The sequence below is a fragment of the Pangasianodon hypophthalmus genome, chromosome 13, assembly GCF_027358585.1.
Source record: "Pangasianodon hypophthalmus isolate fPanHyp1 chromosome 13, fPanHyp1.pri, whole genome shotgun sequence".
NCBI lineage: Eukaryota > Metazoa > Chordata > Actinopteri > Siluriformes > Pangasiidae > Pangasianodon > Pangasianodon hypophthalmus.
The window spans coordinates 14,986,852-15,003,305 of NC_069722.1; the positions used below are offsets into that span (position 1 = coordinate 14,986,852).

The 16,454-nt window shown below is 37.9% G+C and overlaps 2 protein-coding genes across 3 annotated transcripts; one reads left to right on the plus strand and one right to left on the minus strand.

Moving 5' to 3' along the window:
* Nucleotides 1-594: 594 nt before the first annotated feature.
* Nucleotides 595-10,627, minus strand: LOC128319940 (5-hydroxytryptamine receptor 3A-like). Its single transcript, XM_053239400.1, has 8 exons — nt 8,761-10,627; nt 8,497-8,642; nt 8,312-8,356; nt 6,538-6,644; nt 5,911-6,080; nt 2,649-2,770; nt 2,209-2,419; nt 595-923 (listed from the first exon to the last, which is right to left on the minus strand). Exons 1-8 carry the CDS (start codon nt 8,813-8,815, stop codon nt 595-597), a joined length of 1,185 nt encoding a protein of 394 aa, XP_053095375.1. The 5' UTR covers nt 8,816-10,627.
* A 1,458-nt stretch (nt 10,628-12,085) lies between these two features.
* Nucleotides 12,086-16,348, plus strand: stk19 (serine/threonine kinase 19). 2 transcript variants are annotated; one of them, XM_026916192.3, is made up of 7 exons: nt 12,086-12,243; nt 12,373-12,477; nt 13,386-13,531; nt 14,862-15,097; nt 15,184-15,281; nt 15,726-15,873; nt 15,956-16,348. In XM_026916192.3, the coding sequence occupies exons 2-7, from the start codon at nt 12,375-12,377 to the stop codon at nt 15,999-16,001; spliced, it is 777 nt and encodes a 258-aa protein (XP_026771993.2). In that variant the 5' UTR covers nt 12,086-12,243; nt 12,373-12,374; the 3' UTR covers nt 16,002-16,348. The 2 variants fall into 2 exon arrangements, with proteins under 2 accessions (XP_026771993.2, XP_034165857.1); XM_034309966.2 differs by lacking the exon at nt 12,373-12,477 and having other exon boundaries at nt 12,093-12,243.
* The last annotated feature ends 106 nt before the right edge of the window (nt 16,349-16,454 follow it).

Below are 16,454 nucleotides of genomic sequence, written 5' to 3' on the forward strand. Positions count from 1 at the left end.
TCACTAGTGAGATTCCTTTCCATAAACCACATATATGGTTCTGTCATTCCTTCATGTAATTTGTACTTTTGGACAATATTTGCTCAGTATATTCAATTCTAGCTTCTCCTCCGAAGGCACGACTGGATCTCTTGTGCACCTTCTCAATCACTGCTGAAGGCCTATTTAATAGAGTGTTTCACACAACCGTCAGCAATAGGGTGTGTGAATCTACAGTCTGGGCTAGAAAGAAATCAGCCCAGCCTCTATTGCATACTACTCTGTGTATTTTTACTTACTTACTTACCACTATTGGTGCAATTGTTTTTGGTTCCACATAAGAAAAAATAATTTACGCCAAAGAGAAAGAGGGTTTAGCTTTGCAAGCCAATTTATATACAAGGCAGCCCTGCTTACACCCAAAAAATTAGCAACACACCCATGTTATATCAGCAAAATACTGCACCTGCACAGAAATAGAGCCAAAAATCTGGCACTTGTCAGTACTGCACCATTCAGTAAGTAGTTATATTTATTTACAGACTATGAATTTCATAATTCAACCTAATTTTTTGACATTTATGAAAATGACAACAGCTTTTGACAACCGTTTTATTAAGAAAATGTAGCACTTGTTAAAAACACCAAAAAGAAATTTATGAGCTGAATGAGCTGTAAAATATTAATGCAGTAGCTCAATTTAGTTTGACTTTGTACTTTAGTAGAATATGGTATAAAGGTTAAGTACAGAGTATATGCATTTTGTGATATCCCAACCAAAGAGTGTCTGTTCATCATTGTCTTTTTTGTGTTGAACCTGCCTGATTTACTCAGCTTTGGAAGCCTGCGACACAGAATGTTGCCCTCCGCTGCCACCTTTGTGAACACCATGGATATCAGCATACTCAGCACCAGAATGACCATGCAGAAGCAGAAGTGATAATCTGGCAAATGGAAATTACTGCTTATATTAATGCTGTATGAATAAAATACATTCAACTCCAGAATTATTAATAGCCATCAACAGGAAGGTCAAAACCTTTTACACAATGATTCAAATTGTCTACTTCTACAACTGGAGAAAATACTTAATTCTCTTCTAACAAAAATAATTTGCAACAGAAAACATATTTTTAAAAATGAGGTAAAATTATTAGACTATATACTCTTCTAAATAAAGCAATATTATAAATAAATACATATATTCCAAAAAAATACCATTAAAATACCTTTATTTAAAATCTGGGCCATAACAGTAAAGTTTCAACAATCTGGAATAGTTGAAATTTGCCAGCATGAGGACACATGAGCATACTGCTCCCCAGCATACTGAGAAGGACAGTGAAGGAAGTAAAAAGAGCCCAAAGATGTTTTTTTTTTTTTCAGAATTGTACAGTTAGGCTAATTATTGGAGTTATCAATTTAAAATCAATTAGACGACTAACTGTTTAGAATGGTTTCACACAAAAAAAGAGACTGGTAAAACAACCCACTAAATGTGTCTGAACTTCACCAGGTGTCATTGTAAGTGTGACTGGAATCGTCTGAACCCTAAATCAAAACCTAACCCAAAACATTCGGCCTGCATGCAGGTTAAAGTATTTAAAGTCAAAGTAAAATATGCAGGTGGATTGCATCATTCCAGAATATTATAATTCAAAACCTGGTTGCCTCTGCCAGGAGGATAAAACCTGGTCATGGATCTATGGATGGATCTAGCAACAAGATAATTGTGCTAAACATACGTCCAAATTAACACAGAAATTTATGTGGGAACACAACTGTGTTTTGGTACTTGAATTCTCCAGACTTGAACCCTTTTGAAAGCCTGTGGTTTTAATTGAAGAAGGAAGCCCACCTGTACAAACCTAAAAATATAAAAAAGCTTAAAGTGACCTGGATCCAAGACACCTCTACAAATGTTCCCAACCCTGTTAGACATTACCAGTAGAGGCTTAGTGTTGTCATTCTCTCCAGCATAGGCTTCATCCAATATAATATTTTCAAATGCCCTACTTAAGAGCCCTCATATCTGAAAAATAATACTGTGTTAAAATAAAAGTATATCGTGCCTCTGTGTGTTTAAGGTAATCACTCATTGCATTTATTTATTTTAGCATAGTTGTGTGATGAGTATAGTAATTCTAGAGCTGGAGTTGTCTTGTTCATAAATAATGCCATGAATACATCATTTCAATACTGTTGTATTTCTATTGGAGTCATACTCACGTAATAGAGGGCTGCATGGTCCACTGTTAGGAAGGTAGTCAGTGAGGATGAGGAGGAACATGGTGAAGCTGAGCACCAGTGTGATTTTGAAGGAGCTGCGCTTTCCCCCGTCCAGTGGCAAAGCAAAACTCACCAGATCAGCTATCATGATTAATGCACTGGGCAGGACCAGTGATACCATTGCTTTAAAGGGGTTGCTGGACAGAGTGACCTTTTTCCAGTTGGAGTTAGAAGGTGAAAAGACAGAAAAAAAAGGTTTGGCATTAAATGTCTTGTTGTATTACCAGTCAAGGTCAAGGATTAGTGTTTCCTTGATATGTTCCTACACATGTGATTACTGGGTATTTTTAGAAATAGGCTATTTGCTATTTGTATATTTGCTATAGGCTATTTGCTATTTGCTATTTGTGCTTCATTGTCAGAATAAATAAATGATTTACGTAGATGTAGTTGTGGTTGTTTGTGTTGTTTTCCTGTTTGAGGTTCACTGACACAGTGCTCCATTCAGCTCCTTCATTTCTTAGTGCAGATACTGAGCCATACAGGATATGCAGCCCACAAGCTGAACCACACAAATATGATAACATCAGTATTAAAAGCTTACTCACTTTTGTCATTCATTAAGAAATATGATAACACACACTAAAGATCACAGTTTTCAGTATGCTTACAACTGTACATTTATGAAGATTAGACTATACTGAGTGCAAAGGTTACAGTTGTATGCAAAGTTTGGGCACCCCTGGCCAAATCACATATTTTGTTGATTAAAGTGTAAAGAAGTAAACACAATCTCTACAGCAAAGTATTTTAAGAAATGTCATATTTCTGCAAATGTTTCATAAATTTTTTTAAAGTAATTATTGGCATGTGCAAAAACACACTTCCAGTTGTAAAGTCTCAGAATTTATTTAATCATTAGGCCTTAATTGACTCATTAGGACTAGGATTGCCAAGGTCAAGAATTCACATTAATGAATTGTCATCAGAGCATAATAATTTCTCTGACCCTTCAAACCTTGTCCTAACACTGAACAACTAAGCGCTCACCTGAGCAGCTGACTGAGGATCAGAAAATGGATCTAACTGATGCCTACAAAGCTGGGAAAGGCTATAAAAAGATATCAAAGCACTGATATGTCATTAAGAAATGTCACTTAGAAATTGCAGTTATGGGGATCTGTGGAAGTCGGGGCAAGATCTGGAAGACCAAGAAAACTCTTAGATAGAAATGCCTGTATACTAGACAGAAAAACAGCAAGGATGTGCAGGAACGTTTAGCTGATACAGCAGTGGTGGTGCACCATTCTACTGTTCAGCTTTGCTTACCCAAACATGATCTGCATGGAAGAGTCATCACAAAAGTAAGCAAAACATCATTTAGCTGAGTCAGAGGCATTTTGGAAACACATGCTGTAGACTGATGAAGTAAAAATTGAATTCTTTGGCAAAAGTCACTAAAGGTATATTTGAAGAAAAAAGTGAGCAGCATTTGATTAATAGAACATCTCGCCAACTATTAAATTTAGGGGTGGATCTGAGGGTAGATCTTAATCTGTCCTAATCTGTGGCAAGATGGCCCAAGAATATCTCAGAACTAGAAGTGTTCTGCAAGGAAGAGTGAGTGCAATTTCATTAAACAAGAACAGAAAGACTCCTAGCTGGCTATAAAACAAGTTTGCATGCTGTGATTTCTGCCAAAGAAGGTGTTACTAAGTACTGACTTAGTAGAGTATCCAAACTTTTGCACATGCTACAAATATTTTTTTAAAGTAACAGTGCAGAAAATGTTTTTAATAGTTTGCTGCAGAGGTCATGTTGACTTCAAAAATCAACAAAGTTTGTCTTTTGGTGAGGGGTACCCAAATTTTTACATACAACTGTATGTAATTAGGGAAAGGCGTTAGTGAGGTCAGGCACTGATGTTAGGCAACAAGGCCTGGGGCGCGGTCTGTTTTAGAATTCATCTCAAAGGTGTTCAATAGGGTTGAGGTCAGGGTTCTGTGCAGGCCACTCAATTTCTTCCACTCTAACCTTGGCAGACCATGTCTTCATGGAGCTCGCTTTGTGCACTGGGGCATTGAGAAATTACAGCGTTAAGAGAAATTATAATGTTACAGCAATGTTACAATTACATCCTATACATTTTTGTGTATTTCCAACTTTGTGGCAACAGTTTGGGGAAGACCCACCTATGGGTGTGATGGTCAGGTGTACACATACTTTTGGCCATATATGTATATACTATCCTACTATACTGTACTACTACTATACTTTTCTGAAAAATGTCCTTCATCAGCTGTGCCTGCAAAATGCTTCTGATGCTGTAGGAACTGAAAACAATTGACTTAGAATATTTAAATTGTAAATGAATAAGGATACATTATTTGATTTGAAGAGGTAACAGATTTTTACTTTCATACGTTCATACTCTCTAAGGGCACGTGTACGAAGCTTGCAGCACAAAGACAATGTTCATTAACATGATACGAATAGTAGGTGCACAGTTTTTTTTGTTTAGTGTCAGTGGTTTGCTCCACTAGCCTGACCTAAACTCTACCCTACTTAGCTCCAAAATATCTATAGTTCTACCGTATTTCTGTACAGACTGGCCCGAAATTTACAAAATATGCTTTTATTTACCATCACTCCATAACTCACACAGTCCATGCACTATGCAGCATACCTCCGCTGGGGTCTCAAAAAAATAATCATTTAATTAATTTGGAAAAAAAAAGGCAATTTGTACGTTCATTTTGCATTTTTTTTTATTGAAAAAGGAATGTACCCCATCATTATGAAAAGAAAATCTTTCTGGAAAATTCTACTGGTTTATGAAATGCCACAAAGGATCTCATTTTGACTAGCTTCAGCACTGCACCCCAGCTTCATAGTTGATTCTGATGGTGTGTCCACAAATTATTTTTTTCTCATCTTTCTGGAATTTTTTCTCATCTTTCTGGAATTTTTTCTCATCTTTCTGGAATTTTTTCTCATCTTTCTGGAATCTCAGCATCTCAAAAATCACAATGCTTTGATCCTTGAGGCAGATAGGCTACAACAGGAGATGGGTTTCCTCTCCTGTCAGCTAAGAACAGGAATCTGAGGCTACAGTGGGCACAGGCTCACTGAAACTGGACAGTGTACTTTCCCAATCTTCAACTGTTTCGGTGAACCTGTGGCCAGTGTAGCCTCAGATTGCTGTTCTTGGCTGACAGGAGTGGAACCTGTCTTCTGCACCTGTAGCCCATCTGCCTCAACAAATGACATGCTGTGCATTCTGAGATGCTTTTCTGCTCACCACAGTTGTAAAGAGTGATTACTTGAGTTATCTTGAGTTAGCCTTCCTGTCTGTTTGAATCCATTCTCCTCTGATCTCTCTCATCAGAAGGTGTTTCTACCCACAGAGCTGCCAGGTAGTGGATTTTTTTATTATTATTATTATTATTATTATTGCTCCATTCTGTGTAAACTCTATAGACTGTGTGAAAATCCCAGCAGTTTCTGAAATACTCAAACCAGCCTGTCTGCCACCAACAGCCATGCCATGGTCAAAGTCTCTCAGATCACATTTTGTCCCCAGTCTAATGTTTGATGCGAACATTAACTGAAGCTTGAACTACATCTGCTTAATTTTCTGCTCTGTGCTGCTATCACATGATCGTCTCATCACTCAGTGTAAATTGCAAATTTAAATCTTACAGCTTTGGTTCCATCCGTTGATGGCCACAGGACATGAGCCTTGAACAAAAGGATAGGTGAGTAGGTTGATTCTGCACACAGCCGTTGTGTACATGACAATAGCATAGTTCACAGTGCCATCACTTTTCACCACTATATCGTTAGTAACAGGATTTACGTCCACATATATTCTAGAACACAGAGGGAGAAAGAGATTGCTTGGTATCACTTGTAGTATAGTAATATTTGACATTTATCATAACACTGCTAATTTACAATACAATGGCTTAAATGGTATCATACAACATTTACTGTATGTTAGGTGAAAAAATAACTGATTCAGTGTCTAATAAAATTCTATTTATTTTTGAATTTATCCTTCATGTATAATTGTTGCAATAACCTATACCCATAAACAGGTCAGCAGCAGCTTATGGCAGAGGTTATACACTAGTGATCTGAAGTTTAAGGTCAAATCCCAGGACTGTCTAAGTACAACTGTTAGGAAAAACCCTGAACCCTTGACTGCTCAGCTATATAATTATATTGTTATTTCTCAAGTTGCTTTGGATAAAAGCATCTGCCGAACGATTAAATGTAAATGTAAAAATATATAAGTTATAAAAATAATGATCAGGTTTGACTTACGCATTCTCAACAGTGAGATCAGGAGTCCATATTTTCTTAACAGGCAATATGATTTCGTCAAATGTGTAATTTGTCTCTGACCATTTAAGGTCTGGGTCAGTCCACTCCTATTATAGAAGACAGCAATAATATAGAAGAGTTTGATTTTTATGCCTCCTGACCACCAAAAGGTCAGACATACCTGCATGCCTTTCTATACAGCTCAAAGTCTTATAACAAAAAATATTTTCATGTGATAAATTGCAAGCATATAGAGGACAAGTGTTCTTTGCTTAAATCAACACAATTTGTCCTTTTGACTTTTGTGGATGTTCTTCACATGGCCTCCAACTGAATTCTTCAATTCTGAATTCTTCAATTTTGCTCTACTATATACGATCATATTGGCTTTCTAACTACTCAGTTTGTGCTATCTAGTTTCTATCTAGATAACAGAATAAACTAATGTATTTGTCATAAATGGATGGATGTGTTGGCTACAATTTGAACATAGAAAATTATAATGGAGGACAATGTCAAATGTTATATTCTTAAAATGATAAGTACTGAAATTGTTAATACTTACTACTACCAACAATCCACCACTTCATTTCTGTTTTGACAGATTCTATGCCAGGTCTACAGTTCTGGCAATTTGACTGGGTATTTCTGGGCCATGTTTAAAACATCCAAGTCATAGCTTTCAGATGCCTGCCATTGTCTGTACAAAAACATCTGTTGAATAACAAGACAACATGCTAGTTTTTTGTACCTGGAGCTTTGGGAGTCTGTGTAACAGTGTAACTTTTAACAGTACAGCTTTTAAATTCCGCTGTAGATCTGATCTAACACGTTTTTTTTTTTGGTAGAAAAGTGTTAGCCTACAAAGTTGACTACTACGCTAAACAACTTTAGTTATAGATATGAATGAAAATTATACCAGGGAAAGGCTTACACTGGTAGTTCCATGTGTTGAAGGTCAAAAGCCAGTGATTGTGGCACCACATTGTGGACACATCCCTCCATCTAGTGGTTAGTCCACAAACCTATTTCTGTCCTTGATGTTTTTCATGATTCCATATTACCTTGCTAGTAGTGTCTCATGTGCAAAGACAACTATAAATGTCAGTGAAAGCTGACAAATCTGTCTGTCCCCCAGAACCCAAATTAAACATTCATTCTTTCATTCGTTTCAGTAACTGCTTTATCAGGGTCACGTTTGTGGTGTATCTGGAGCCTATCCTGGTTACACTGGATACAAGGTGGAAATATCAAATATCAAATATCATGTTTTTCGGGGGAAATCAGAGAACCTGAACATGGACAGGACACAGGGCGAGCGTCTAAAACTCTGCGTTAACAGTAAACCGTGCTCAAAATCAAACCAGGGACTCTGAAACAGTGAGGTGGCAAAGCTACTCACTGTGTCATTTAGAGAAAAATAAATTAGTGTCAATTTAATCTATTTAGAAACATATCTAAATATACTGTTTGCTTATAATTTGCTCTATTTTTAAATTTGTTGTGGTGCCATATATTTCATTCAAATGGTAACACAGGCATATTCCTAAGACAGAGAATTAACTGTTTAGTTGCATCCAATAAGAAACCACTGATGGTTCTAGACTCTCTTTCTTCACTCTTAAAGCTCTTAAAGCTATTGAACGTGAACGCTTTTCTTTCAATTGTGTTAAGCAATCACTTTTAATTCCATTGGTCAAACTAAATATTGAGCATTTTAACACATAAATTCAAGTGGAACATCAAACACAAGAGGTCAAAAAAATGTACTCACCATGGTAATTTTAATGCGGCTAGAGAACTGCATACTTTTGGTGTTCTTCAAACAAAAGAAAAGGGGAAAAAACGTATATGTATTTTTCTCATATCTACACTCTATGTACTAAGCCATGTAGTAGATAAAGGAAAAATAATCAGTTACGTTGTGAATTAAAATAAACAGAATGTTTTGATACTTACGACAGACAGCGTCTCATACTGGATGGAGGTGAGGTTCACATCAGTAAAACACTCCGGAGACTGGGGTGCACTGTACAGGTTTTTTTTAACGAGATCATTAGCCAGGCATCGACGTGTCACACAAGCTGTTGTGGGTCCTAGAAAGACTAATCAAAAACTGAATTATAAATAATAACAAACTTCCATAATTCCAGTATTTTAAAATCATTGACAAGTGAATAAACATAGGTTTACCCATTTAACAGCATAAACCAAACTTCTTACCAAAGAGGAATGGCATAGTAATGAGGAATTTCAGGATTCTCTGTGTAGATAACATACTAGCCTTTGATACAAACGCCACAATTAAAGCTGCAAATAAGAAAATTAAATCATATCCAAAAAATTAGAACTCCATAACGTCAGGTTTGTAGGTAAGAGACCTACTTCATCTGTAGTGCTCTTCCAGCTGAAGCGCATCACAAATTTAAGGCAAAGAAAAGTGAGACAGCTTTTTAAAAGGCACTACTACCTTCTCTGACGTATCAGTTCTTGGAATATTACGAGTAACAAAACACAAAGCTCATCTGGAAAGATTCTATAGTTCACTATAAACATAATGTTCCCATAAAAGCCTTGTAATCTGACCAGTCCAGTTAAGAGAATTAGGCCAAATGATGAGGCCCATTTATCTGCCTCATGTTTGTATAGACAGTACCTATTTACACTATGTACAATAAAGAGTATTTGTGACTACAGATCTACATTTGCATTCTCTGAGAAGGCTTGTGATTCTACAGTAAATAGGATTGCTAATGGGTGGGTAAATAGCTCAGTTGTAGCTTGAGGCTTGCTGTGGCAGGTGGTATTTGTTCTAATGGTTTTGCTGAATATTTTACATTCATATTTACTTGTACAGCATTTGGCAGATGGCCTTTTCCAGAGTGACTTCCTATTGCTATTACAAATTGTCCAGGTTTTAAGAAAACTGTTAAGCTAAAAGCTAAAACTGTTAAGCTAAAACACAGTTCTGAAGATTTAATATTTGTCTGAAAACAATCAGCAACTCAGCTGTCATGATCCACAGTCACTCCACCACAATGGTGTCAGCACAGAGAAGAGTCTTGATTTTGTTTAACTTAGACGTGTAATAGCTCATGTATTGCTTTATAAGTCCCTTGACATATAAAGCCTAAATCAGAGATCACAGATTCAGGAGGCCCCGAGCAAGATCCCTGGAGCTTGTATCTTAAAGATAGACTAGAAGTATGAGGTGGACTGTGTTTTCTAGCTACACCCCCGACTTGAGCAAAAAAATATAGCCTTGTCTAATGTCTATAAATTGTTTCATTTAGATTTACAGTTATAGTCATGCTGATGTGCTCTGTACCAAGCAAAACCACTAGAGGACAATATCTTGTTCAGAAAGCTAACAAGAAGCAGGTGTTGGATGATTTTAAAAGTACTCTCTGGCAAGAATCAATCTCTTGTATGGTTCACTTTAGTAGATCTGAAGCAAAGAAGTTGAAGTTGAGCATATAATGTGATCTAAACAGATATGAATAGGAGGCCCACTATTTGTTTGTTAGTTACTTTACTTGTTTTTGATGGTGCAAGGGCTTGAACTCATAACCTTCTGATCAGTAGCACAAGGAATACTCCACTGAGCCTCCACTGCTCCAGCAAGGAAGAAGCTAAGGTCATTATAAAGCACAATATAAGAGCACTGGCAAAAGTATGGGAGAATGAACTCTAGGGTCGACATCTGTATGCAATAAAGAGAAAAGGCGGATCAGTGAGGAGTAACAGAAGACAATATTAATTCAGAGCCTATCTCACGAACACTGAGCATGAGGTGGGAATACATCCTGGATGGGATGCCAGTCCATTGCAGGGGCACCATGCACACACTCATTCACACCTAGAGGCAATTAAAAGTTATGAACCCACCCACTGGCGTGCTTTTGTGAGGTGGGAGGAAACCAGGAACCCACAGACAGTAACCCAAACTCAGGAACCTGGGACCCTAAATACTGATAATGTTCCTCCCCACAGGAATTTTTAGTAAAGAGGAAAGATTCATATAATCTGATGCAAAACAAGAGTGTATTTGAAATCAAACAGAGTGTATACTCACATATGGGTATGGGATGAGTGCAGGTCACATATTACACACACACACACACACACATACACACAGTTGGGTCCATAACTATTTGGATAGTGACACAATTTTGATAATTTTCCCTCTGTACACAGCTTTAATTCAGGGGATTTAACGAAAATATTGCATTATTAACTGGACAAACTAACATAATCATAAATATAAGGATTATTTTTAATACTTGGAAGCAAATCCTTTGCAGGCAATGACTGCCTGAAGTCTGGAACCCATGGACATCACCAAATGCTGAGTTTCCTCCCTTGAGATGCTTTGCCGGGCCTTTACTGCAGCTGCCTTCAGTTGCTGCTTGTTTGTGGGTCTTTCTGCCTTCAGTTTTGTCTTCAGTAAGTGAAAAGCAGCTCAGTTGGGTTGAGGTCAGGTGACTGACTCAGCCATTTAAGAACTTTCCATTTCTTTGTCTTAAGAAGCCCTTGAGTTGCTGTTATGGTATGTTTTTGGTCATTATCCATCTGTACTGTGAAGTGCCGTACTACCAGTTTTGTAGCATTTGACTGAATCTGTTCAGAAAGTATAGCTCTACACACTTCAGAATTTATCCTGCTACTTCTATCATCAATAAACACAGCTGACCCTGTTCGATTGGCAGCCATACATGCCCATAACACTGCCTCCACCATGTTTGACAGACGATGCGGTATGCTTTGGATCATGAGTCCTTCCTTTCCTTCTCCATACTCTTCTCTTCCCATCATTCTGGTACAAGTTAATCTTGGTTTCATCTGTCCAAAGAATCATATTCCAGAACTGGGCAGGCTTTTTGTTTTAGAAGTTTTTTTTTTTCTTAGCGATGTCTAATCTGGCCTTTTTGTTCTTGAGTGTTACCAGCGGTTTGCATCTTGAGGAAAAACATCTGTATTTACATTCATGAAGGTGTCTCCTGATTGTAGACTTTGACAGTGATAAGCCTACCTCCTCCAGAGTGTTCCTGACTTGGCTAGATGTTGTGAAGTGGTTTTTCTTCACCAAGGAAAGAATTCTGCAATCATCCATTTTAGTTGTCTTCTGTGGTCTTTCAGGCCATTTGGTGTTGCTGAGCTCGCCAGTGCATTCCTTCTTTTTAAGAATGTACCAAATTGTTGATTTGGCCACTCCTAAAGTTTCTGCTATCTCTCTGATAGGCCTGTTTTGTTTTTTCAGCCTAATGATGGCCTCCTTCACTTGCATTGACACCTCTTTGGACTGCATATTGAGAGTTCCCATGAACAGCTACCAAATGCAAATTCAACACTTGGAATCCACTCCAGACCTTTTATCTCCTTAATTTTCATGAAATAAGTAGGAAACAGGCCACACCGGGCCATGAAACTGCTTATCAGTCAAGTGTCCAATTACTTCTGAGCCTGTAAAAACTGGCTGTAATTCCTAGACGGTTAATGCAAACGCACGCTCCAGTTCAGTAGGTGGCGGTAAAGCACCTTTGCTCTGAGTGCTCTGACAACCGCGAAAATATCAAAGAAGAAGTTAGTTTAGCAAACAACACAGGAAGGAGTTGTTAACTTCATGTTTGAGTTTATCTTTTGACATTTGACATTGTCATTTATGTCTTCTTTTAGATAAAATATGTTATTTTTCACAGACAGGAAGTAAGTGTTTGCAAAGCTACTTAGCACTGAATGTGTTTCGAGTTTCTGGTCCACACCTAAATAGCATATGCTATTTTTTTTAGTTATCTTAGTTAAATCATTCATTTTTTTTATTTACCCCTTCTGAAGCTATGAACAGAAAAAGATCGCTCATTTCAGAAACGTTTCGTGTAAAGAAAAGGAGATTTGGAGCTGACAGTCTCGTCGGAAATCCAGAACATAACGATGGTCAAGGTGCGTTCACTAGCTTTGTACCAGTCTCAGTGGTGCGTTCACTAGCTTTGTACCAGTCTCAGTGGTGCGTTCACTAGCTTTGTACCAGTCTCAGTGGTGCGTTCACTAGCTTTGTACCAGTCTCAGTGTTGTGTTCACTAGCTTTGTACCAGTCTCAGTGGTGTGTTCACTAGCTTTGTACCAGTCTCAGTGGTGTGTTCACTAGCTTTGTACCAGTCTGAGTGGTGTGTTCACTAGCTTTGTACCAGTCTCAGTGTTGTGTTCACTAGCTTTGTACTAGTTTCAGTGTGTTCACTGGCTTTGTACTAGTCTCAGTGGTGTTCACACTCTTACTGAGAAACGGTTTTTCTACCAGTCTCAGTGGTGTGTTCACTAGCTTTGTACCAGTCTCAATGGTGTGTTCACTAGCTTTGTACCAGTCTGAGTGGTGTGTTCACTAGCTTTGTACCAGTCTCAATGGTGTGTTCACTAGCTTTGTACCAGTCTCAGTGGTGTGTTCACTAGCTTTGTACCAGTCTCAATGGTGTGTTCACTAGCTTTGTACCAGTCTCAATGGTGTGTTCACTAGCTTTGTACCAGTCTCAATGGTGTGTTCACTAGCTTTGTACCAGTCTGAGTGGTGTGTTCACTAGCTTTGTACCAGTCTCAGTGGTGTGTTCACTAGCTTTGTACCAGTCTCAATGGTGTGTTCACTAGCTTTGTACCAGTCTGAGTGGTGTGTTCACTAGCTTTGTACCAGTCTCAGTGGTATTCACTAGCTTCGTACCAGTCTCAGTGGTGTGTTCAAGTTTCTTTTGCTGTTGCTGTTAAATGCAGTTATTTCTTAGGCATGACACCTGTGTTACTCACAATGTCATAATTCATTTGTACTAATGTGTTTATAATTCTATTTTCATATTTATGAGCAGAGGGACCTTCTGACGTCAAAGCCACCTTGCAGTACCTGATGACGCTTTTCCCAAGGAAGTTGTTTGACGACAGCCTTCCACCGATTGTCTACAAACACCAGCTGTACAGTTTACTCAGCGACAAAACGCTGGTGGACAAGCAGCTGGTAATGTTATCCCATGTCCACTGAAAACATACCACACTATAAATGACCCAGGCACTCCAAAACGTTTTGGGCAAACAAACCAAAATGGACATTATGAATATTCTGTGACCCCAAGCCTTGACCACCCTCTTTTTCTTTAAATTCCAGATTTATAATATAGGACTATGGTAACATTTATACTTTTATTATTTCAGTAACATGCATATATGTTATATATGTTACATATATTCAAATACTAAATGTAATAGGAACACAGGTTAATGTTAGCACTCAATAACAGTCTATAACAGTGGTTCTGAAACTTTTTGTAGGTAGGGACCCCTTTAACTTTAATAATTTTTCAAATAATATCTTTTGCTTTAGCTTTATGGCTTTCTATTGTATTACCACTGAGAGAACACGTTAGGTCTGAGTTGACTTTGGTGCTTGGACCCCTAAATATCTAACTGGGAATATATAAATACTAACTTTGATAATGTGGGTTGTGATTTCCACCACTGTAACAAAATTAAAATCACAGCTCTCCTGGCTAAAAACGCACAAAACCTGAAGACTGTCCCAGAAAACTTACTGTTACAAAACGCTGACACCCAAGACCCTGTCCGTAAATGTTACAGAAAGCTTTGCCAAATCAACAAACGTGTTGTAAATAACACATTTTTAAAAATCTATTCATTTTTAGATTATCTAGAGTGTCTGCTGTACAAGTCTGTGAATTAGCAAGTTTGTACAGAAATGATAACATACACTATATGGCCAAAAGTATGTGAACACCTGGCCATCACACCCATATGTGGAGGTTCTATTGCTCGTACGGCTGAATGAGTACAATTCCCCACAGCCACGCTCCAAAATCTAGTGGAAAGCCTTCCCAAAAAATAGATTTTATTATAGCAAAAGGGGGACTAACTCCATGTTAATGCAAGTGGTACTGGAATGGGGACAAATGGGTGTGATGGTCAGGTGTCCACATAATTTTGGCCATATAGTGGATTAGGATGAGCGCATTAATATAAACCTATCATAGAAAATTAATCAACACCTTCTGACCAGGTTTTGTCATCTTCGAGAATTCAGCAGTGCTATAGTATAATATGATGATGAAAGCTTGCTTTGCCTTGTTTTCGCCATTTGATCAGAACAAATGCAAGATTGTTGTAAGAAAAGCAGAGAGCTACAACTAACCATAAAAAGAACTAATATGCAGGAGATCTACCAACAGTAGTAACAAATCGTTCATACCGTACCAATACCATTCCATACCAATCACATCAGCAGTGACTTCACTTATCTTGCAGCAGTTCATCTTGTGTTTTCTGTGTGTTGGCAGAATGAGTTGAGGGACAAAGGAGAACTGCTCATGTTCCAGCTGGGCTTCGACACGGACACATTCGCCTTGGTGTTTACTGAAGACTACAGGGCCAAAGTTCTGGCAGAACAGAACGGAAAAGACACTCATGCAACGGTCGAGAAGTTTCTAGATAAAGTGCTGCCTAGTTGCTCAGGACTGAGTTTCAGCAAATGTCAAATGCTTAAGGAGTTTCTTTTCACGGATTCCGAGATAACGTAAGAACAACATTATGAATAATGAATAATCGCAACCTGTGCTCGTACCGATCTGCGCGTAATTAAGGCTCTCCTTTTAACGACAGGCAGCTTGTGAAGTCAGGAGTGTTGACAGTGAGAGATGCGGGAAGCTGGTGGCTTTCGATTCCAAACTCTGGTCGATTCACCAAATACTTCATTCAGGGTAACGTGAAAAATCAACAGTACTAATAAGTTTGTTGAATGTGAACACTTTTGCTTCTACAAGGGTGATTTCATGGTTAAGGTGCCATTTGTATCCCATGGATACTAAATTACGTGTAGGTAAATGTAGGGCATTTTAAAAACACAGGTAAATTGTCCTTCATAACAATCTATGTGCACGTTTTAGCTAAATAACTGAAAAGGAGCACCTTTGCATGTCCCAGCCCACTATAACTAAAATACTTTAAAACTCTTACGTTTTGCATTAATGTGTGAATCTAATTAAGTTTAATTTTTACAAGGGCTAAATGGCACCTAATCATGGAATCACCCATAATATAATCTTCTTGTGACTACCAACTTGACTACTGGAACAAAAAACAGATTATCATCTAATTACATTGCTGCAGCTGCTCAAGCCTAATCATCGTCCTTCTTTTTTCAGGACGCAAAGCTGTACTCGGCATGGTCAAGAAATCAAAATACAATGAAATCCTAAAGGCTGATTTGGAACAACGTCGTGCCAAATCGCAAGTCAAACTCGATATAAAGTACCACATTCATGACATAATTGGTGCAGAACTGGTAGAATGGTAAGACTACAATTTTGTGTTTAATATTTCTAGTTTGTATTTATTACGTATATCCTAATATTATTTATTTCTCTATTTCTAGCATACAGACCACGTCTGGGACTTTATTACGATTTGTGGACACTTAATCTTCAGCTTACCAAAAGTAAATGAACTGAGAAGCTTGTGATATTTCCTTTGAGGCATCGCACAGGAAAAAGACATTTTGTTACTGAAGGGTGGCAGTGTAAGAAGTGTACACAACAGGGATAAAGAGGGTGAACTGCATCCAAACAGGTCTGCCTTTAATGTTACAGGACTACAAATCTGTGTAATAGCCTACCTCGGGTACATTCAACAAAATACTTAATTTGCTTCCAGTGAGAAGTGTTACTGTGTGTTGCCTTCAATTCAGTGGCATTTTTGTTGTTAAAAAGATGGTTGCACAATTTTTTTTTATTTCTGACCTGTTGAAATAAATGACTCTTCTCTGTAATCGAATCAATTTTCGAATTAATTGTTGCAGTGGGCCTCATTCAGTGGTGTGTATTTTGCTTGGGGTTGTCCATGCTGAAATATGACACAGAAAAATGAATATGAAC

Bases quoted from the DNA above. Each gene is read 5' to 3' on its own strand.
- LOC128319940 (XM_053239400.1), bottom strand. From the start codon at position 8,815: ATGTTATCTACACAGAGAATCCTGAAATTCCTCATTACTATGCCATTC. The intron at 8,643-8,760 runs GTAAGAAGTTTG...GTTTTTGATTAG, and splicing joins TACTATGCCATTCCTCTTTG to TCTTTCTAGGACCCACAACA. The intron at 2,420-2,648 runs GTAAATCATTTA...AACTGGAAAAAG, and splicing joins ACAACCACAACTACATCTAC to GTCACTCTGTCCAGCAACCC.
- stk19 (XM_026916192.3), top strand. From the start codon at position 12,375: ATGAACAGAAAAAGATCGCTCATTTCAGAAACGTTTCGTGTAAAGAAA. The intron at 15,098-15,183 runs GTAAGAACAACA...TTTTAACGACAG, and splicing joins TTCACGGATTCCGAGATAAC to GCAGCTTGTGAAGTCAGGAG. The intron at 15,282-15,725 runs GTAACGTGAAAA...TTCTTTTTTCAG, and splicing joins CACCAAATACTTCATTCAGG to GACGCAAAGCTGTACTCGGC.